Raw genomic sequence first — 24109 nt, 5'->3', positions numbered from 1 at the left:
ACCCCTCACAACTTTGGCCTGTACCCCAGTTCTTGCATGTATAAATAAATAAATCTTAAAAAAAAATATTTCTCATGATGGGCCTTAAGAGTGGCAGATCTATTTTAAGTTCACTTTGCTGAATTTAAACCCTCTTGGTTGGGAAGGGGTTGTGTTTAATGAGCTCTGACTGTCAAATATCCTGTCAGATGAAGGCCTTGATAAACTTCACCCTAATGGCCCAACTCAAAAGATTACAGAGTTCATGCTCAGTTCTGAATAAAACACATCATGAAGTCAGAGGAAACCTCAATACCAAAAGAACTTGCCAAAATGGATCTTTTCAAAATGATAACAAAAATTTCAAAACATTGGCACTAAGTTTCAATCTGATTAGGTTCAGAATGACACCAATTTAATCTACCCATTAATTTATTAATTTAGTCAGTCAGCACATAATTAGTGTCAGACACCATTCTAGGACTAAAGGAAAGAAAAATCTGCCCTCGTGGAGTTGTATTTTGATTATACTAAAATGAAGTGAGTAAGTAAGTCATGCATTATAAGATGATTAAAAGCTAAGAAAAGAAACCAAAAAGCAGGAAAGGAGAACACAAAGAGTCAGTAGAGAGAGATTAAGAATTTAGAGGGTGATCAATAAAGGACTCTCCATGACGGGAATGGCTGAGTAAAGATTTTCAGGAAATGAACTGAACTATGTGGATAAGTAATGAGAAAAAAATAAGATAAAGGAAACAGCAAGTGCAAAGGGTTTCAAGCAAAGCACATCTGGAAGATGTGAAGAGCAGTTTAAAAAAGTGTAGTGTAGCTGACCCAGAGTGAACAAGGGGAAAGGTGTGGAGATGTGGTCAAAGCGATAAGGGATATCCCGGCCATGCAGGATTTTATGGGTTATATGATGAGGGGGGACAAAATCTGATTTTCATTTTAACAGAATCTCTCCAGCTACTGTGTTGAGAAGAATCTGAAGATGATACAAACCAAAAGAGTATGAGCAACTTGTAGGCCACAGTAGACACTGGGTAAAAGTGTCTGATGGTTTGGACTGGGGTGGGTATGTTGAGAGGTGGTAAAATGCTGGATATATTGGAAAGCAAGTCAATGGGATTTTTTTGGTTGGTTAGATGTAGAATGTGAAAAAAAAAAGTATAAATAACTCTAAGATCATCACCTTAGTATTGTCAAAGAATAAACCACAAGGGTAGCAGATTGGGGATAATATAAGGATCAGTTTTAGATACATTGTTTTGAGATGTCTAGGGGCAAATACAGGAGAAATCTGGACTGTTCATAATTCAAGGAGCTTTTTCTTCTTTTAATCACTTCAGAGGATTGTTCTCCCTTATTCTCTTTGACTTGATTTGGCCAAATGAAAAGGGCACAGAAGTTACCCCTTGCCACTCCTGGTCAGAAATTTTAAGAGCCAGAACGAGATTAGTCACATCCCCTACTCCTTCCAAGTAATCAGAAGAGTTGAGCCACCAGTCAATCTATTTTGCTTGTGCAGCATGAACAAAATAAACACTTGTAGTGTTCAGTCTCTGGAATCTGGGATTTCTTGCTACATTATACCTAACTCATCCAGATGGACACAACATGAAGGTGGAAACGTAAAGAAGGCAGTTGGATATGATTCTGAAGTGAGGGGAAGATATAATTTGGGGAACTACTAGTATGTAAATAATCTTAAACAATGAAACTGGTTGAGATTAACAAGGGAACTAGTAATGTTGTACAAGATTCCAGGACAATTCTAAGAGATTCGGATTTCTGAGAGATGAAGGAAATCACATAGATTGAGAAGAATCCACAGGAAAGATAGGAGGGAAAGTCATTTCGATGAAGTTTCCTAGAAGTCAAATGAAATATTTTTAGATGGAAAAAATGTTGATTTTATTAAATGGTTCTGAACATCTGAGGACTGAGAATCAACTATTAGATTTAACAATGTGAATGTTACTAGTGACCTTGTCAAAGCATTTTTGTTAGAGATGACCCAAGATGGCTCCTGTACTTTTGTCCCTGGGATTTAGGCAAAAGGGTTAATGGCTGAGTTAGTCTTTCTATGATGGGTAACATTCTGATGCTGTTAAAGTTGATACCTTTATGGCATTTTTATTTTAACAGCATTCAAGAGGCTTTATGTTGTTTGTTCTTATCTAATTTGGTGATTTAATAACACCAACTTCACAAGTTACCCTGAAATAGGAGAATACTCTTATCTATCTGATACCTTTGTTCCATTATTCTCACCTCCCTTTACCTCCATACAGTCTGTCAATCCCACTCTGACATTTCAAGACAGTATTAAAAATTATCATTTTAAGCATGAATTATTCTCTCAGTACTTGATCTCCACTACTTTGAATATCTAATTTTAATGCTTATTATATTGTTGCTTATTAAATTATTCATCTGTAATTAACATTAAAATTTCACAATGCCCTTGTCTTCTCTGGCTGCAGGAAGTAGATGTAGAAATAAAGCAAAAGTACATATCTGCCTTTTAGTCTGAAAATTCTAATATTGTCTAGCAGTAGAGGTATTTTATTTTTATTTTTTAAACATCCTTATTTATTTTTTCACAATATAGGATATTTCTCCCCTCAGGTGCAGTCTCCCTAGTTTTCCCATAACCAAAGTGCTCACAATCCTCCACCACAATAGTAGAAGTGTTTTTAAAAACCTATAAATACAATGCTGTCAAACACTGGAAATGGGGAGTGGGGGAGAGAAGGTAATGCTCCTCTCTTTTCCCAAAATTATTCCCTGTCCCCTAATTCTGAGCCATATAAAGTATTTGGTCTGTCACTGATAATGTTCAAGTACTTATTAGAGAAAACAAAATATCACACAAAACATCTATTCTTCAATTTTCCACATTATGTGCAGTACTCCAATATGTCTATTGTGAAAAACTTGTTCTTCTACTACATAAATATTTTCCCTCCCTTTGAGTACATGGTATATATCCTATTAAACTGTAGTTGAGCCATTCAATGTTAAGCCATTCATTCTCACAGATACACACATAGTAAATATCCTTTGGGTTATAGAGCTTGCTAAATTGACATTTATAGGACTAGCTAAACTAAGTTCCTCTTTTTCTCACTTTATTAAGTCTTTAGCTTACTTTGTAGATATTCTAGCAGGCTTCCATGTCTCATCAACTCTGTAATAATATAAATTGGATCTTCCAAAGTGCAAACAGCATAAAGCTGGATCAGCTTTGGATGTCTTAGGCCCTTCATTAGCTGTGCCTCCCTCAGGAAGTCCTGTGGATCCATTGAACCTGAAACAAGAGAAGGAAATAGCTTTATATTATCAAGGAATCCTCTCCTCATAGAAACCTAGTGGGAACCACCCACATTGCTTCTTTCTTCTCAGTAAAGTAAGAACATCAATGTCACAAAGCTTCAGATTTTTCAAAGAGAGTCAGTTTGAAGAACAACCAATGTGTTGCTGCATCTAGGATGTGCAGTTTATGTGTTATGACCTGTAGGTGAAGAGAGATTGATTCAGGTTCATATGAAAATAAATGAAGAGACCAACCTACAATCGAATTAATAAAATAAAGCAGGCATTTTATGAGCATAAGGAGAAGTAACATGAACAATGAAAAACACTGAATTTTTAAATACTGTAGCCAGAGCTTTTTCATCCAGAATCCAGGGAAGACAGGAGCTCTCCTGTCCTTGGTACCCAACATGGGAACAGCTGTATAACAATCCTAAAGCAATGACTTTCTGCCATATGTACATTTTAATTCTGTAGGGACATATTGTATAGGCCAAAGAGAGAACATTCAAAATTCAGTGGTAGTCTCTTTTTTTTTTTTTCATTTTAGCCAATTTTATATGGCTAACTTGAAACTTATATTCAACATTTTCTCCTCTGTTATCTACTTTTTATAGTCAATCTTAATATCATGGCCAAATGATAAGAGAGATAATACAGAACCAATTTTGAAGACTCATCTATACTTAAATTGCATTTAAATGGCTCAACTCTGATTTATCATGCAAAATACCAAGTAGTTAATATCAAATAAAATCCAAGAAGAGGCAGGATACCTGCAGTTACACTTCATCAGATTTTTTTTTTTCATTTCTCTTGGGATATGATGTTTCAGAGACATTACTGTAATTGAAGGAATACTATCATTTCATGACTTAGTATTCACTATGGAAAGGGCAACCATCATTTCCAGAGATTCTCGAAGAAAACTGCTCCATATCATAGTGAAGACTTCACTATTGAGAGCAGAAATATGAGTAGACATTTTTCCAAAGAATATACACAGATGATCAATAGGTTCATGATAATGGAATATTACTCAGACATAAAAAATGAAATATTGTAATTTGCAACCACATGGATGGGTCATGAGAGGATTTTGCTAAGTGAAGTGAGTCAGAGAAAGACTAATACCATATGAACATACATATATAGAACATAAAAATAAAAAAAATATTTAACCAGCCCACAGGTACAGAGGACAGATTGATTGTTGTTAGAAGTGAGGGGGCTGGGGAAAAGGATGACAGGTGGACAAAATATATGAAGGAGATACATACTTTCAGTTATAAATAAGTCATGGGGATGTAATGTATAGCATGGTGACTATCATCAATAATACTATATTACATATATGAAATCTCTAAGAGAACAAATCTTAACTGTTCTTATAAGAACAAAAATTTTGTAGCTATATAGAGTGATGATATTAAGTAGACTTATTGTGGTGATTATTTTGTCATATACACCAATATTAAATCATGTTGGACACCTGAAATTACTATCTATGTATCAGTTATACCTCAATAAAAAAGACTTCATAGCTGATATTTGAACTCTGGCATTCTAAGGTAACACTTTGATTTGATTATTTATGTGAAGTTAACAAGTATTACACACATATGCAGATTATTTTACATAAAGCACTTAGACAACCTGTCCTTTAGAAAACCCTGTGAAAGTCTAGTTTAGAAGCCAGGTTTAATCAAACTCTGGATTCTGGACAAATCCTACCTCTTAATATGGCCTTCAGCAAGTCACCAATTATCTCTGAACTTCTGTTCCTTCATCCGTAGGATAAATGGTAATAATCCCACTGATACAATAAAATCATTCCCAGGATTATAACAATGTCTGTACATGTGTATTCAATCTGTTGACCATTATTTGTATTAGTATTAAAATGAATACTATGGGGAAAACAAACAGATCAACTCTAAACTTTTTTCCCTGTCTGAGGGAAGGGGCAAGGATTTAAAGAAGGAAAATAGGGAGAAATGAAATGGCCTTTTTTTTTTTTCATCTTGTTTTGTTGGGCTCCCTCCTCTCCACATAATGAAATAGGATTAAAATCTTGACTCTCAAAAAGTGATATAGTGGCATCCAACTCTCCCTTCCCTGCAAAAAAAAAAAAAAAAAAAACCTAATTCATGAAGCTTCCAGTGATAAGCAGCAATTATGGTCACTATTCAGACAATTTATACATGCAATAGGTTTCTGTGGTGGTCTTTTGGGTGGCCTTCAGTACTTGCAACGAACACTCAAATCATTGCCAAATCAGACTACTCGCCAGAGTTGAAACCATACCATGCAAATGCTCTTGAAGTACTGTCTTGTGGCTAAGCTGGTTTTAGCTGACCGCTGCAGTGCAAAGGAGACGCAAACTCAGCTAGTAATGCAACATTAAATATTAATTTTTGCCTGTCAAAGCTACTGTGGGAGTTGATTTCAAGCTCGTCTTATACTGTGTGGTAGTCTACCAAGCAATAAATAGCTGCTAAGATTGATTAATAGCACCAGTGAAGTGAAGGTATTTAACCAATCACCAAAGCTGTTTGCTGCTATTACTCTATAAATCAATAATAATTATTCCTGTTGTAGAGAAAACTATCATTGTACTGTTTTCTAATATAAGAAATCTGATTTCTCGTTCTCTTTTGCCCTCCAGAAGGACTTTTTTAGAGAGCAATGTCAGGATGAATAGCTGGCTGCTGCTTCTTTGGAAAATAGTGATTAGATGAGACAATAAAATTTAGCCTCAATTGTCAACAAGATTAGGATTTAAAATCATATACATGTAGTGATTGTGAAAATCACAGGTGCTGAAATAGATCAGCCTCACCTGGAGAACTCACATGGCATCTGGCCACTTCAAAGCGTTCTTCTATTGTTTCATTTACAGCCAACTTACACTTTGGGAACAACTGTCAGCAGACCCATTGAATCTGACATTTATTAAGAATTCACTGCATCTGTTTTATATATTTTGACTCAGTTTGTCCTTATAAAACCCTATCCAATAGAAACTATAATAATTCCTGTTACAGATGAGGAGATTCAGAGAGGTTAAGAAATTGTCCAAAGACTTGGTTCTGCCCTCGATGATTTTAGATAGGGCAGAACCAAGTTTGAACTGGGGTTTTTCCTACAATAAACTTTATAGTCTTAGCTACTACAAAAAAGAGTCCCACATTTCCCCCTTAGTGGAACTCTTGTATTCCTTTTTTTAACATTTTTAAATTTTTATTTTATATATTTTTTACATCTTTTTTCATTTTTGTACAATGTATGCATTTTCATCTTAGTTATCATCCCCTAAAATTCTCACCCCCCTTGTTTTGATCCTACTCCCTTCTTCCCCCCTGCAGTGTGTCTCTGGTTTATAGTTCCCTTTTGATTTTGATTTTTACTTTATTACAATTAGTCTTTTTACTGATCCCTAATTTAGGTTTTCTATATTCCTGCTATGAGTGAGACCATCCAGTATTTTTCTTTTTCTTTCTGCCTTATTTCACTGAGCATACTCCCTTCTAATGGAACTCTTATATTCTAAGCAACATTCTTGTGCTGTTCTTAAACACCATTATTTACTAAAGAGCTATGTGTATCTGCTGGCCATGACACAAGGTCTCAAGTCTTGGAAACTGACAGAACATCGCTACCTTCCACATTGATTTTTGTACTGGTCTTGCATAGTCTGAAGTTGGAGCTGCAAAACTACCTTGAGGGCTCAGGTTGGGCAGTCTTCAAGATGTTTATCTCAAAACATTTAAATAACCTGTGGCACCCCTTACTCCTTATCACAACAGCGCCCCAAGGTGCTGTGGCACAATTTGGGTGGTTAGGCTGCTAAGGAGCAGCACTTAGGTGCTCAAATTCTGCCCCAGGGAGGCTTTCTAAATCTCTAAGAATTCTGCACTAGGAGATAATGGAAGTTGCCCAGAGAACTTTAGCCTCTGGCTATTATTCTCACTCATGTTATTAAAAGTAGATTTGAGGTAACTACACTAACTTTGTACCTTTATAGACTCACTTCCCTGAAGTATGATGCAATAGTAAGAGCTGTGAGTTCAAATCCTAACTCTACCATTTATTGACTTCATCATCATCATCATCATCATCATCATAATAATAATTCCCACAATGACCTAATTTAATCTTTATAATAAATACTTGGTTGACCTTATTATCTCTATTTTGCTATGATAAAACTGAGGCATAGGGTACTTTAAAATTTTGCTCAAAATCATATGACTAGTAAATCATAGGAAAGTTACTAAACTGCTTTAAATCTTCTTACTTCACCTTTAAAATCTTCTTATTCCACCTATTACCTGATTGAATAAATATTGATTTTAGTATACTTCCAATACATTTAATTTCCACTATAGGGGGAAAGGAAGGAAAATAGTTCTTACATTTTCAATTATGGGGACTTTTCAATAAAGCATTTTACTTTTTAACCATACATAATTGGTATTTAATAAAGTCATTCCCTGAATAACTCCATGATTCCACTGATTATTTTTAAGTATTTCATTAGTGTATTTGTTAATGAAAACAAAGCAATAAAGAGGGAGGGGACATCAAATAATTGAATCTTGATGCTACAGAAGAGATGAAATTATGAAATCTTGCACCGGGCCTATTTAGGACTTAGCTGATCCAGTGAGCCTGTACTTACCTTTACTCTCTGAAACTGGCGATGGCTCATGGGTGCCTGGGCTAGAGAAAGTGCCAATAGCATTTGTTTGGTGCCTGCATTGTGACTTCTTGTACATTAACAGTGGCAAACTGAGTGTATAAACTCAACATAGCCTTTAAGTTTTGACATCTGTATTCTCATACCTGGTTTTAATGTTTTTACTGCTACTGGAGTAGTGTTGTTCCATAGACCTTCCCACACTTCACCAAACTGACCAGATCCCAGTCGCTTCAGAAGCTGTACAGAGTTGCGGTCTATCTCCCATTGGTCCACAGTCTTATAGGATAAATCAAAAGTTGCTGGGACTTGGATCTGTTTCACAGAATAATGAAAATACTTGTAAGAAAAAAAGTTAGACCTAACAACCTTTGTACTTGAAAATAACAGTCTAGGTACTTATAAGAAGACATAATTTTTAAAATAAAATATTATAAATTTTATATTAATTACTTTAAAAGTGAATTATAGTGAATTATGTAAGTGTAATTATAGCAGAAATTGCATCATCTCTTCAAGCGGCTATACCTTGCTAGTCAGGTCCATTGCTGTCCATCTATCTACCCCCTACCCAATGTCTCCCTCATTGGGAGGGAGGGTCTGGCCTGATTTTTCTCTGCCTCTTTGCCTAGCTAATTACACTTAATTTCAAGGTCCAACTGAAGTTTCACCTCACCCACAATTACTTTCTAAACTCTTTAGTCTATAGCATTTATCATATGTATTATATATTTTGCATAATTTAAATTTTCTTTTTTTAAAAAAACATTATTTTTTTCATTTATTCATTTACTCACTTATTAATGAAGATTTAACTTGGTGTCATTCTGTAAACAGAACAGACAAGACCTCTGTCCTCCTAGAATTCATAGTCTAGTTTACTATCTATAATTTGAAACTTATCTACTCTACAAAGTCACTAGCATTTTGAGTTGATAGAATTTAAACTATACTACTTTGTAAAAAGTTTTCCCCACAAGAACTCAACAATATTGGTTGAACCAAATATTTTTTATGCTCAGTCTTTGTATCAGGTATTTCTTAATATGAGTTCAGATACTTTTGTGGGATCATTCTTTTACATCTAAGATTATATATTTACATTAAAATTAAGCATTCACTTGAAAGGACTTAAATCGTAAACTCTCTCCATTCTAGACAAAATTATGCAGCTTCCACTTGCTCATAAAATTGTGATCAGTTATCACCAGTAAGCTTCCTGATCATTCGAGTAGAAGTCACAGGGCTGATTACACATTGACAGTATATGAGACCTGCACTCATTCTGGTCATTTCCTATTACTCTTGAACACAGATTTATATAAGAATTATATTCTGGCACATTTCCCCCCCTCCAGCCATATCTTTGAGCACTTCAAAGATGGCATATTAATGTCTTAGTACCAAAGATGAGTATTTTCTATCTTCAGTGATTTCTTTAATCAAGGTTCACAAATATTTTTTATAAAAAGAATGAGAGATAGTATTTTAGGTTTGTGAGCCATAAAACCTCTGTTGAAATTACTAACAACTGTCATTACAGTGTAAAAGCAAACACGATTTGTAAATGAAAAAAAAGCATTTCTATGTTCCAGTAAACTTATTTACAAAATGAATATGTAAGACAATATTGGCCCATGGGCCATACTTTGCCTATCTATGCCTTAGGTAATCAAAAGCCTTTTTTTCTGAATTGACATACCACATGAAAAATATCAGAAGGAAAAAGTTAACTTCAATATAAATATGTATACAGCTTGAATGTATTTCACCTTTAAGCAAGGTTTATCCAACTTGATACACAGGCCATCATTTGTTTTGGTGTAGTAGCTCACAAATTCTTTGAGTGTTGGAAAAACTTTTCTCCGGGTAATGAAAAAACCCCCATCATCCAGTCTTCTGATTCTGTAGTGTTTCACAACTCCTTCATGTAAAACTGGAATTCAAGGTAAGTCTTATTAATAAACTTCTTGTCAAACAAATTTATTTATTTTTGTGGCAACTGTTTCAATACATGGAATAAAATTTTCACAAATTCTATTTATTTCTCAACATTATTTCAGAAAAGATATTAGTAAGCATACAAATGACATGTAAGTATACAAATGACCAAACAAACAAACAAAAAAAAAAAGAATTGGGGAATCATATTAAAAGAAATATAGGAAAGGGCCTCCCTGGTGGCACAAGGGCTTAAGACGCAACCTGTGAACTGTCCACAGCCTCTGCAGCATGAGTTCGACCCGGGCCAGCCAGGGAGCTATCCACATGGTGCAGCAGACCTCTCCTGTCTTGCCCACTGCTCCCCTCAGCAGTGTATTTCAGTCAATCTGTCTGTTCTGTTCCCCACTCTGTCTCTGGTGAATCCTCTCACCCCCACACCTCTGGCCTGTACTCCAGTTCTTATATGCATAAATAAATAAATCTTTAAAAAAAAAAAGAAATATGGGAAAAAATAAAGGAGTCCAACACTCAAAAACTTGCTTTGAATCCTAGTATACTTAATTAAATCAAATAATAAATTTGACTTTATTATCCAGCAATGCAAAGAAGGAAGCATTATCAATTTCAAAAATCACAGCATTTATAAAATAAAATCACAGAAAGTGCTTAGAGATAATTCAATTCTTTCTAAGAGACCAGGGCAAATCTCTTCCATAAATCCTATAAAGTGGATAGTGAAGCAGAATAAACAGTATTGGCGGTACAATTTAAAGAATTTCACACACAATTCATTATATTGTCTGTCAATGCTGACTTATAACCGAATATCATAGCATAGTTTTCTAAAATCAGTTTTACAGGACCTAAAATGAAGTAGTTTATATATACAACTTCGCAGTAGGTTCACTAAATCCAAGGGTTAAGTACTATAACATCTAGAATGCACAGACTGTATACTCTTTTTAAAAATCATCTGACTAGTAGTTGATATTTTGTTTTGTCTGCCCCCAAACATTATCCCTTCTGGTAACAGCACCCCAATTTTCCTAACAGCATCCTTTTTCTTCTGACAGTATTTTATCCAGGGGGATCTGGTGCCAACCTTAAGCCAAAAGCATAAACATATGCAAGGATTACTAGAACACAATAGAGAGCCACAAATATATCCATGGATATACTGTCAATTTATGTATGACAAAGGAGTCAAGAATATAAAATGGGAAAAAGGATAGTCTTTTCAATAAATGTTTTGGGGAAAATGGATAGACACATGCAAAAAAAAAAAACCCCATTATCTTATACCATATACCAAAATCAACTGTAGACATGATTTCCAAAATGGAGTATAAAGGATTAAAGACTTGATCGTGAGAAATGAAACCATAATACAGCTAAAAGAAAATATAGGGAGTAATCTAGGTATTGGTCTTGACAATGATTTTTTTTTTTTAGATTTGGCACAAAAAGCAAAGAAAACAAAAGCAAGATTCACACATATATAAAACTAAACTAAGCTATATAAAACTAAAATGTTTGCACAGCAGAAGAAACCATCAATAACGTGAAAAGGAAGCCCATGGAATGAGAAAAAATATTTGCAAACCACAGATTCCACAGAGGTTAATGTCCAAAGTATACAAGGTATATAAACAACTCGATAGTAAAAAAATAAATAACTCAGTTCAAAAATGACAAAGAACCTTAATAGACACTTTTCCAAAAAAGACGTAGAAATGGCCAACAGGTACATAAAACTGTGTTCAACACACTCCTTTTGAGATATCAACTCACAACTGGTATAACAGCTATTATCAAAAGCACAAGAGATAACACATGATAATGAAGAAATGGAGAAAGGGAATCATTTTAAACTGTTGGGGGGGTGGATTTAAACTAGCACAGCCACTATAGAAAGGAGTGTAGAGGATCCTCAAGAAATTAAAAATGTAACTACTATATGATCCAGCAATCCGACTTCTGGGTACATATTAAAAAAAAATTATTACTCAAAGAGATATCAGTACTCCCATGTTCATTGCAGCTATACATTCAATAGGCAAGATATGGAAACTACCTAAGTGTTCACTGACAGATAAGTGGATAAACAAAGTGTGATGGACTGATGGATAGATGATTAGACAGATTAGACAGACAGAGATAGGGACATAGACACTTCAACCCTCAAAGAGATGAATAACCTTGTGATAACTAGTGAATCTAGAGGGCATTGTGCTAATTGAACTACACCAGACACAGAAAAATAAATACTGCATGGCATCACTTACATAAGGAACATTTAAAGAAAAAATCAACTTAAAGAAACAGAGAGTAGAAAAATGGTTGTCAGGGTAAGGGGGAAATAGAGGTTGATAAAAATAAATTCAAACTTTGAGCCATAAGATGTATAAGTTCTTAGGAAGTATTGCACAACATGGTGAGTATAGTATACTGTATTTTATAATTGAAATTTGTAAGAGTAGAACTTGAATGTTCTCATCAAATAAAAGTAAAGATATGAGGTGATTCCTTTGTAAATTAACTCAGAGGGAATCCTACAAATTATACATATATCGAATCATCATATTGTACACTTTAACTTTCAATTTTATTTGTCAAGTATACCTTCATAAAACTGAAACATAATATCTGCATACAGAAAAATATTTTACATTCTGTTTTTTATACTAAAATATAGAGGGCAGGAATATATTTAATTCCTCCAAGAGCAGTATGTTTTTTTTAAAAATTACATTTTTAAAAAATGATTGTAGGGTAAATGGTTTTTCAGGCTTTTCTGCCCTCCCTCCATCAGGATTGCCCTGCCTGATGGGGTGCCTGCACTTGTTACATTGTTGTAAGCTGTCTTGTTTACTTCTGTGGGCCATGGGAGGAGTATAGAGATGGTCAGGGAGAGAAGAGAAGCAAGAGAGAGAAGAGGAGAAAGAAACAAGAGAAACCCAGAGTGAAAACTTGAAGGAGGCTTGGAGGCCTCCCAACCTCCTGGCCCCCCAGTACTCCTGCCTGCCATGTGCCTGTTTGCCACACTACTTGTAAAGCTCAATAAAAGCCTGAGAAAGCCACCAAGGGCTCCAGGACTCCTCCTTTACCTGTCTGCTGGATCAGAAAACCTGCACTGTGCCTATCCTGCCACTACAGTGATCTAGAATATATCCTTATACCATGATCTGTCAAGTTACCATAATCACTGATTATGACTCTTGGGGTAATGTTAATTGTCCTGTATAATTATCACCAGATAGAGAATGTGTATTAGGAAATAAAACTAAGTTCATAACAGTTTGTTCTATATGATTAAAAGATAAATAAAAAATCAAAGAGCTGTCAATAATTAATTTATTTCTCCATAAAGGAATAAAAATATTAGAAAGGCGGCAAAATGTAAAGTATACCTGCAATTTAAATAAATTATTGGTCTGAAAGTTCAAGCTTTGCCATTTATCAGAAAGAAAGAGCTTAAATTGTAGTGGAGATATCTAGCAAGTCAGTAATTCCATAATTGGAAATGATGAGAAGAAAAATTAAAAATCCTACCTTTTTAGATAAAATGGACTATATTTGGTTCCAAAATGAAGTAGACTACATGGAAATTAAACATAAACTTCAGAATTCCTTTTTAATGCACCACAGGAGATCTAATGATTTCTAAACTAGAGACTGTGTCAACAAATAGCTGAAGGGTTACATTACATCTTGTGATTTTCTGAATAAGGGATGCAATCAAAATGATTGATATAGGTTTGGTAACTGCTATTGACTATAAAGAAAGTGATATAAAAGTCCTCCAACTCCGTATAAAGTTTAAACCTTCAAAAACCAGCACTTTACAGAGTAAAGTGTAGAGTTGTCAAGCACAATAAAAGTAATTCTGTACAGTAGAAAAAGCAATAGACTGGGAGATGGGTGACCCAGATTACAATTTAAGTAGTATATGACCAAAATCAGGTCAATCTCACTGGGCCCCAGTTCTTCAACACTTAAGTAAAAGAGCAGGCTTTAGGAAATCTCCAAATTTCCTAATGTTTCTATTTACAATAGGTAAAACCTGGAAACAAGCCAAATGCCCAAAAATAGATGACTGGATCAAGAAGATGTAGCACATATACACAATGGAATATTATTCAGCAACCAAAAAAGATAAACTTATGCCATTCACAGCAACATGGTACTAGAAGGATGGAACTAGAAGGAATTATGCTCAGTGAAATAAACCAGAAGGAAAAAGAAAAATATCGGATGGTTTCACTTATAGCAGGAATATAGGGGAACCCAATAAGACACCAGTGTAAAAAAAAAAAACCAATATAAAACACAATAAAACAAAAACAGACAATTATAAATCAGAGACATACTTCAGGGGAGGAAGCGGGAGGGGGATCAGAGTGAGCGAGGGAGAGAGGAGCACAGGGGACTGAGGTGATGATGCACAAGTGCATTGGTGAAGGAAACTCTATGGGGACTGCACCTGAGGGGGCGAGGGGACACAAATATTGTTTAAAAATGAACAATGATGTAAAAAATTGAAAAAAATTAATATAAAATAAATAAATACATAATTCAAAAAATTTTGATAGCTGTTACTTTCTCCCTGAATTCCTATCCTCATTGTAGTTCTTTCACAAAATTTAAGTGATTATTACTGTTGAGTCTTGAACTCCACTTAGAATGCATTTTCCATGAATCTTCTAGTAGCCAGTCCCTTCTTCAGATCTCATTCTAAACTCTCAGGATCAAATTTCTCCAAGTTAGAATATGTCCCTCTTCTTCCAGCAATTTTCCAAGTTTGTGTGAGGGTATTTAATCACAGTAGCTCCATGAGGATAAGGGCTCTGCTTTCTTAATCCAACGTTTACTGAAAGCTTGGCATAGAGTAACAATGAGTATAAACATCAGCTAAATGAATGATGTCACTAATTCTTGGATGTGCAATGAAATGTTAGCTCCTGAAATGTCTGCTGCAAAATCAAATAGGTAATGATACAATACAAATAGTTTCAAGACAAAATTTCATTGGAATTTTGCCTTTAAAGGAAGGAAAACAAATTTAGACACAGTACATGAATACTAACAGAAAGCAGCTGTTCTCATATGTAATTTCTTGATTTTTGTAATACAAAAGAAATATATAGCTACTGGACCTGAGACTGGCATCATGGGTAGTTGGATGTAGTTCACACAAGTTTTCAATCTAAACAATACTGAAATTTATAAATATAACTTTTATATATAATATATATGTTAAAATTAGGCCACAGAAACTACATTAGGGCAGTTCAATATGTTATAACCAGGATGAAAGCATCTTAAATATTGTATTCATGAGTAATCATCCAAAACATGACTTTTAAGAGTTGCTATAATTTGTTACTAGTGAGTCCACACGATCACAAATGTCATTCCTAATAAATATTAAATTCAGGGGATCTCAGAACTAAGGAGAAATCTGTTAACAAACCTAGAAACAGACAATTGATGGAGAAATGAATTTTCCTTTTCTGGTTCGCTGCAATCTTTATTATTGAATGTACACTATTACAAATTCTAGATAATGTAAGTAAATGAGAGGCTTGTGTCATTATTGTTTTGTATAACTATGAGTTCAGATTAGCTAAGCATCTTAGGATTTCAACTGCAAAAAAATATAAGACTAACTGTGAAATACAATGGAATCATCCATCAACCCTCAATAGCATCATGATTGAATGAATTGAGCTAAAAGGCTAGAGATCCTGAGTTTACATCTTGACTCTCATTTATGTTGTTTGACCTAGGGGAAAATGTTTCACTTGTCAGCTGATTAATCTACCAGAACATGTCCAAGAATTAGGATATATTGCAGAGATGTAGGTAAGCATATATGAGGAGTACAATAAAGGGTTGTTGGAATTCAGTATTTGTTCACCTTCACATAGAGAGTAACTGATTTGGGGAGATCCACGTGATATAGATGGGATTTTATTAATTCAATCAGGCTCAAATGCATTTATAAGTAGTTGGTGGCAGATGCAGAAGCTCTGCTTTCTCCTAATGCCCAGATCTTATTTTATTCTGCCTCTGATGGTAGAAAGGGGTTTGTCTGCCACTATATAAAAGAATACTCTGAGATTTCATCAAAGTACTTTCAAAGAATTCTACCCCTACTCTACCACACCTCTAACATATTATTCAGAACATGTTAAATAATTGTTTAATCCTAGATACCCCAAAATTAGTTTTTTTAAATATAAAACCTCCAAATATTTCCTTTGGAATATAGCTTAAACACAAAGCTAAAAGCTATGCTGCAAAAAAATGAAGACACCCAGTAGGTTCAGTGAAAAACATAAATATAACCAGTAATTTGGCATTTTATATATAAATAAATGGTTGATTGACTAGATTTTTCACTTTTCAGCTGGCCTTCTGGCATCACATAGGCAGAGCCTTATTCCCACTGACTGATAACAATCAGTTTCCACACCGAGTAAAACATATGACTTAGATGATTGAGCAAAGGATTGAAAACCAAGAACTCACTGCCCTAATCTAATTCTGCCAGTGATTTGTTCTTTGACCTTAGGCAAGGAATTTCATTTCAGTTTCCTTATCTAGAAAATGAGAATAATGATCTTATCTATATACCCCCACAAAGGTAGTTTGAGTGTCATTATTTACAAAGAACAATATAGATTTCTAAATGTGCAGTGTTTGAGAACTGTTTTAAAATACCAGTTTTATCAAATAGCATTGTCAACAAAAGACAGTCACTTCCAAAGTAAAATTTTCCAATCTTTGCACAGTAACAACTATATAACACAGTGGCTACCCAACATACCAAGTAAAGAAATTGCTATGAATTGTGTGTCAGAGAAACCCTGTACTTGTAAACTTCTGTTTATTTCGTTTCTCTTTGAAAAGTTTTTTCCTAGCTTTCAAAACTATTACAAAGATAATCATAACTCTTCCCATATCATTGTCTCAGAAGTCATGCTTAGACAGTTCTACAGCAACAAGTAAATAATGTTTAATTGAATGATTATATTGTATCCCTGTATTAGAACAGAATTGAAGACACAACTCAGATTACACTATATTTTGTTCTACAGGGATACTAGAAGAGCAGTCCAATATGAATAGTTTTGAAAGAAGAAAGTACAACTGTTATAATATTAAATTGATCATGTAGAAGAATTAGTCTCTCCTTTTGGGGAGGGGGGGGAACAAATCCAGTAAAGTCAAAGGGAACAAACAGAACTGACATTTTTATGCATATAACTCAACTAGTGGATACAAGGGCACCTGCCCCTGACTAGGCATATTCAGTGTGTTGTGAACATTAGTCAGCATATTGTATTTAACTATTAAGCTGGTAGGTTGAGTGAAGGCCATTAAGAGAATGTCTATATTAATCAACTTTAAAAAATTACTAAAAGAGCTATTTGAAGATGCATTAAATAGCTCTCACGCCTTGAGGTTTTCCAGAAATGTTACTGGTCCAGTAGCTCAGCTGAAGTACTTTATGTTCAAAAATTATATCATCACTTACCCTATAAGCAAATGTCAACTATCTCTTCCATATTATATAGGATAGAAATCATGAGCCTGAACCATGTACTTAAGATATTTACCAAAAAATGTTGGCCTGAAACCAACCCGCTGGTCTAAATTAATTAAAATAGTCCAACTTCCTAACAAAGCTGATTTCTAAATTTTCAGAAAAGATAGTCAATTTTATTACTTATACATATGATATATAAAGCACAAGAATATCTCTTTAACAATACATAATTGTCACCTTCAATATTTTGCCAGATAATTTAATTGAATATGTCTACCAAAGACTTGTGTGAAAATAGCTTTTGCTATTATTTGATATTGCAAAGAAGTCTCTGGAAAACAACTTGACTTTTTATTCTTTTTAGAACTCTAACTTCTCACTCAGTATTTTATCTGCAATAAATCACCAAGAATTTACATACTTGGATTATATTATTTCCGTTTCCTACAGAAAATCTTTCACTGGCTTAAGATTTAATGTGACAAGAGAGCCAGTGCCTATACTTTTCAAACCATTCCCGAAGGAAATAATCTAAATATTTACATGCATTTATTCAGTTATATCCTGGCTTTGTTCCAGAAAAAAACAAAGGCTTGCATAAATTATAAAATGTCTCAAAACAAAATAAAATTTAAAGTAAGTGGATGAAAGAAATAGGAGAAAAGTTAAGGGAGAGGATTGTGACTCCAGAAGCAAGGCTGATGTGATTTTAATAAGGTGTAATTTAAGTTCCAATCCATATTTGCTAGATATGGGCCCAAAATTTGGCTCTCTGCATTTCTAGCAAAACTCATTCAGTTACCTGATTTGCTGAGAAAATATTAACAAACTATTTCTCAAAAACTAACATGCAAACACACACACACACACACCACACCACCCCCCATTCCTGATATTGAGATGGGGAGAAATTTCTCACTTGAAAAAATACCACAGAGAATGTAATGAGCAACATTATTATCAACTTTCTTCAGAGTAAATACACAAACACATTGCAAAGCTCTTATAATGTCGATTAATGTGGGCCAATTTCCAACATGAAATTCAATAAAAGCATTTATATGAGAAACAAAAATAACACAGTTCATTATCCAAAATAGAAAAAGCAATATGTATAAGGATATTTAGTGCAGCATTTTTATAACATTAACTGTTAAGCTGTAATATTAATAAATCTGAAAATGGAAAGTTAAAAATAAAATCATGACAACTATGTAGTAATAAGAAAAAATACATAATATGTAAAGTGAAAGAGGTAGGATACAAAATTAGGAGAATATTGTAATTGCAAAAACGAAGATTCATCTGGCAGCCCACGTGTCCTGCTAGATGAACCCAGCTGAGGATCCTTGTGAAAGTCATAATCAGATAGGGCAAATTAAGTCAACTTGCCAATGTGAAAATAATTATGTGAGATTGGCAGATTTGTATTTTACTCTCTCTGTTTTTTAAACCAACTGAAATAAAGATATAAGTAACTTAAAAATAAGAACATACACGATGCTTGCAGATTTTTTATTGTCAATATCAAAATTAGTCACCTAAGACAATGTTCACACATTTTGCTTGAGACACTGTTATAATTCTTGATGTCCTTTATATAACAACACCTGTGAACTAATTTCCTTTAAAATCAATGCTTAAAGTCCTAATTATCTCTTCCTACATAAGCCAGTAAGAAATACAACCTGTTTCCCTTTTTTACTTTATCTGCCAGAGAATCCCCAGCTAAACTGATTTCTAAACTGTGATAATAATCTCCCATTAGAGGCACAGCAAGATCTCTATCTCTGTTCTTTTTCATGGACTTTGTCTTTTTTATGTTTTGCTATATTTGATACAGTATTTCAGCATTGTAAATCTACTTAAAACCTTTTGTAGATGTAAGTAAACACACAAATGAAATGATAAGCTAATGAAATGACACAGTTTACACAGAATAAGAGAAGCTTCAGATTATGAGATTCCTTCAGAAAGCAATCAGATTAGATATTATTTGCATTCTATTATTCTATAAACAAAAGGAGAATATAAGAATAACAAGAAATTTTTCAGATAATTTAGCCTAACTCCCTCTTTTCCTGATGAAGAAAAAACAGATCCTACATGTGTAGGAGAGACTTCTAGTTTGTTGGGCTGAAGTTCAAATCTAGACGTCTAAGGATCATATGAATGACAATAAGGACAGTAGAAAAATTTTTTTAATATTTATTTATTTATTTATTTATACAAGCACTGGGTACAGTCAGAAGTGCAGGAGGGTGAGAGAATTCACCAGAGCCAGAGCAGGGAGCAGAGCAGGCAGAAGGACCGAAGTACACTGCTGAGGGGACCAGCGGGCGGCAGGAGAGGTCTGCGTGCCATGTGGGACCCTCCTCTGGTGGCCGGGGAGCAGCCGGGGAACCCCAGGGATCGAACCGGGCGCTGCAGAGGCTGCGGGCATCTTCGCAACCCATCGCTCAACCACTGAGCCACCGGGGAGGCCCGACAGTAGAAAATTTTAACCACTGATTTCGTGGTTTGTACTTTTAGAAAAAGATAATAATTAACTAATTTCTTAGTAAAATGTTTTATATTTCAAAGCTTTCTGAATGCCATCTTTCCCCACCCTATGCCAAAACTTTAAGAAAGCCATGATGAAGAACTCAGGCCCTGAATTCCCCTTTTCCTTCTCCCCACCCAGTTACAGCAATTAGCAGACAAGTTAAACAAAGTGAGAGTCATTGTGAAATGTAATGAATACTAATTAAAATACCTGAAATCAATGTTTAATCTTCTCATGAGAATACAAAGGACTTCTTATGTATTAGCTAATCTATTTTCATAGCAGAATATCATCTCCTTCCATTTTCCATTGTTTTTACATATGTAAGACAACTACTGGTAATTTTCTGCTTATTCATTTATTAGGTAGATCTAATACAAAATCTGAATTCTGCCTGTTCAGATTTAATTTTATTGCAAATATAGTTCAGCTCATGATGACGTAAACAGCATAGTAAAGATAAACCATAAACATTGTAAAGCATTGTAAAGATAAGCCATTCACATAAAGATAAACCATCTCCGAGTCACAAGCTAAACTTGGAAGGCTGGTCAACCATCTTTGCAATGCCTTACTAGTTTGATGGTGAACTAGGGGAATGACTAGGACTACTCAGCAAAATCCATCACTGTTCCCAGAAAGACAGTTCAAAGCATGATATTCCAATGCAAGATGAGCCAATACCACCAATTTGTCTGCGTAGAAGGTAGTAATCTTTATGCACAATAATAAAAACTATTGGATTGTTTCAAGCATCTATGCTAAGTACTTTTTTATCTAGCATTTTATTTAATCCTCATAACCCTATGGGAGATGGATATTAGCTTCATCATTTTAAAAAGGAGAAACAAAATGTATAGAGAAATTAACTTGCCCCCAGACACTGAGGAGGTAAATATTAGTACTGTAATCCAAAACCAGGCAATAAGACACTGAAAGCCACACTCTGAATCCCTAAGCCAACTAATGTCTCACTCACTTGCAAAAAAAAAAAAAAAAAAGTATTTCTTGGCAACTCTTACAAAGCACTGCTTACAGCTCTGGATACAAGTAAATTTAATGCTACTACTTAATAATGCGATGAGAATGCTGTGGGTAAGATTTAGTCCTGCAACTGTAACATTTTAAGGGGAAATAAAAATTGAATATTCCCTCCTTGAAACATTTTACTCCATCTAATTCCATGATTCCACTCCTCGAGGTATTACTTCTCAGACTTCTCCCTCTCCAACTGCTCCTTCAGCAGATGGTTGGTTCTGACCTGAAATGTATATAATCTCTCACACTCCATCTGTGGGACTGTGGACAGTCAGTCTCCAATGTTACTGATGAATATGTGAGGACTCCCAGTCTCTCTGCAGTGCTGACCTCACTTTTGCCTTCCAGATGCCTGCAGGCACCACAAATGCCCCACATCAAAATTTTACTCACATTGTCTTCCCCCAAGCTTCCTCTCCTGCTTGAGTGCTCTGTCTCAGTGAGCACCCAGACAGTAAAGCTAAACAATTGGGGACCATCCTCAATTCCTCTTTCTTCCTGACAGACATTATGTTCTACCATTCTGTTCTGCTCCCACAGCTGCCAATTTGGGGAGTTCCCCTGACTGTCTCTCTCCTGTAAGTCCACATGCTTTTTTCCCTGTTGCCAAAAACACTGTACAGTTTCCTCTCACCAGAGAAGTCTTCTCAAATATCGAACTGAACTTGTTTTTCTCCTTAAAGTTTGTCATGTGTTTCCCATTGTCCAATGTTCAGGTACCTTAACTGAGTTCCACCCTATCCTCAAGGTTTAAAAATGTATCTGTAGTTCCTTGAATACACCATGCTGTTTCCTGTTTTTGTGCATTTACACAAACTGTTAAGTGCAACTGGAATGCCATTCTACTTACGTATTAGAGACAAATTCATGCTTCCAGGCACACTTCTCTATTTAGACTCCTTGCTTAAGCAAGCAGAAAAGATCAGTTGGCCCCAAGTCTCTCACTTGATTTGTGTAATTGAATTCATTTCATAATGTTGTTCCTATATGTTTACACTGTACCTCTCCTACCAGAATTTGAGCCTGCTGATTGCATTAATTTATGAGACATAAGGTCAGTGAAATCATTCTCTTAACCTTTGTCTTTAACCAATGGCTTAACCAATGGCTTTCAGTAGGAGAAACATCTTCCCTTCCTTCTGCAGGGTGTGGCCATGTGACTTGATTTGGAGGGTAGGCAAACACAATATATATGGCACATCCTAGCAAGCTTTAAGTAATTTGAAGAGTTTGCCCTCCCTCTCCCAACCTCTGCTCTCTAACCTGAGAGTGCCATAACCTAGACAACAACCGATCCTTCAACCTGAATACAAAAATGAAAGATATGAAGAGATTAGTCCAGACCTGGCCCTGGACCTAGTCAAACACAGCCACCCCTCAGTCCTATATTGTGGAAGTAAACCCCGGGGATTGGAGGAGGGAAGACATTTTAAAGATAACACTGTGATTTCTGAGTAATATTTAAAAGGTATCAAAAGATTTAATTTTGAATGTAGCTATGCTCACACCTAGTTGTATTACTTTGGTAGAGTATCTTACCTGTCTGAACTCCATTTCCTCCCCTTACAAAATGAAGGTTTTGATCAGATAGTTTGAAAGTCTTTTCCAGCTCAAGTTCTCAATTCTATTCTAGCAAGGAGTTTTAGAGAAATAAATAGAGCCATCCTAACATTTAGATTGGTAGAGGGGAAAAACTATTTCTAATTTCTGAAAGAGAAAACTAAGACACAAACGTAAACATTCAGATAAAACCTCAAATTTCTGGAGACTCACTGTTGTGACAAAGGCACATCCAGAGAAATGTGGGGGGTTATATGTGGAATCATGGACTTGACACTTGAGCTATGCTCAACCTGGCACTTGGGTCACCTGATGTGGCCCCCAGCCCTAAGAGCTGCTCCACTAAAGTACCTAATCCTAGCTGGGGGCTACGGTGTCAATTAAATTACCAAAACAAATAAAACAAAACACTGAAACTACACCACAGATTTCAAAGAGAAAAGAACAATTGAGTCTTCTCTGTTCCACCCACACACAATAGTCATCGCCTCTCAGTCCCTGAGTTACACATGGTCACCAGGCTAGAACCAGGGGACAAGCCCTCTAAAGGCTCACTATTGCTCAGCTTTGAATACTCATGACAATAGCAAACAATCTTCTTATTGTTTGTTTTGTACCAGGCAGCTTTCTAAGCACTTTTCATTAATGCAGCTAATCCAAACAACATCACCAAAAACTAGCTACTAATTTTAAATTCCATTTTGCTGTGAAGAAAACTGAGGCATAGAGAGGGTTTTATTTGCCTACAGACACACTGCTACTCAAGCAATCGGGAAGCAGGATTCACTCTTTAACTGCAGTAGCTGATAACTTCACTGATAACTTCATCTTCCCTTAGCATAAAATTATGCTTCCAAATTTCTTTCAAATTCCCAATATAAGCAGTACTCATTTTAACTGCAACCCATCATTATTCCCTATAGAAAAACAAAATGTTTTCCTTGATTGCAACTATTTGTTTATTCATAAAAACCAAAACCGGGGTAACATTAACAAATAAATTCTATGCAGTTGGCATCCCCTCTCTAGTGCAACCATAATGTACGCTTCACAAAGTTAGGGACTGTCTTATTTGCCATTGTACCCCAGGACTCTGAATACTAACTGTACATCATAGGCATTAAATACATATTTGATGACTGAACGAATGAGTAAATTAATGAATCAAATGTCCTCTAAAGCCCGGATCATCTCTTTGCTCAGGATTAAACACATTAAGAGATATATAAGGAAAAAAAGGTGGCTCAATAATAACAAGGTAATAGGAATCTATAACAACAAGGCAATAGGAATCTAGTTCTTGTTTTTTTCCCCTTCTTTTATGTTTTTGTCTCCTCTATATTTTATTTTTGACAAATCCATTTTAAAGGCATCTGCTAATGGTAAGGAGATAGCTCCAGAGAGAGAGGGGATTTAAGAAAGTCCCTACCCTACTGAAAGAAATAGGAAAACAAATTTAGTCCCTGCC

At 35.1% G+C, this 24109-nt stretch overlaps 1 protein-coding gene across 1 annotated transcript in view; it reads right to left on the bottom strand.

The window, feature by feature from the left end:
- FRK (fyn related Src family tyrosine kinase) overlaps positions 1-24109 on the bottom strand; it is a gene marked incomplete at both ends in the record, with an annotated part of 103915 nt that overhangs the window by 18717 nt on the left and 61089 nt on the right. Inside the window, 3 exons of the mRNA XM_084228685.1 lie at positions 3134-3292; positions 8146-8314; positions 9772-9935. Coding sequence (XP_084084811.1) covers positions 3134-3292; positions 8146-8314; positions 9772-9935 — 492 coding nt within the window. The remainder of the gene's footprint in view (positions 1-3133; positions 3293-8145; positions 8315-9771; positions 9936-24109) is intronic.

This window comes from Talpa europaea, assembly GCF_964194135.1.
Source record: "Talpa europaea genome assembly, chromosome: 2".
NCBI lineage: Eukaryota > Metazoa > Chordata > Mammalia > Eulipotyphla > Talpidae > Talpa > Talpa europaea.
This window is presented reverse-complemented; position numbering and strand designations above follow the sequence as displayed.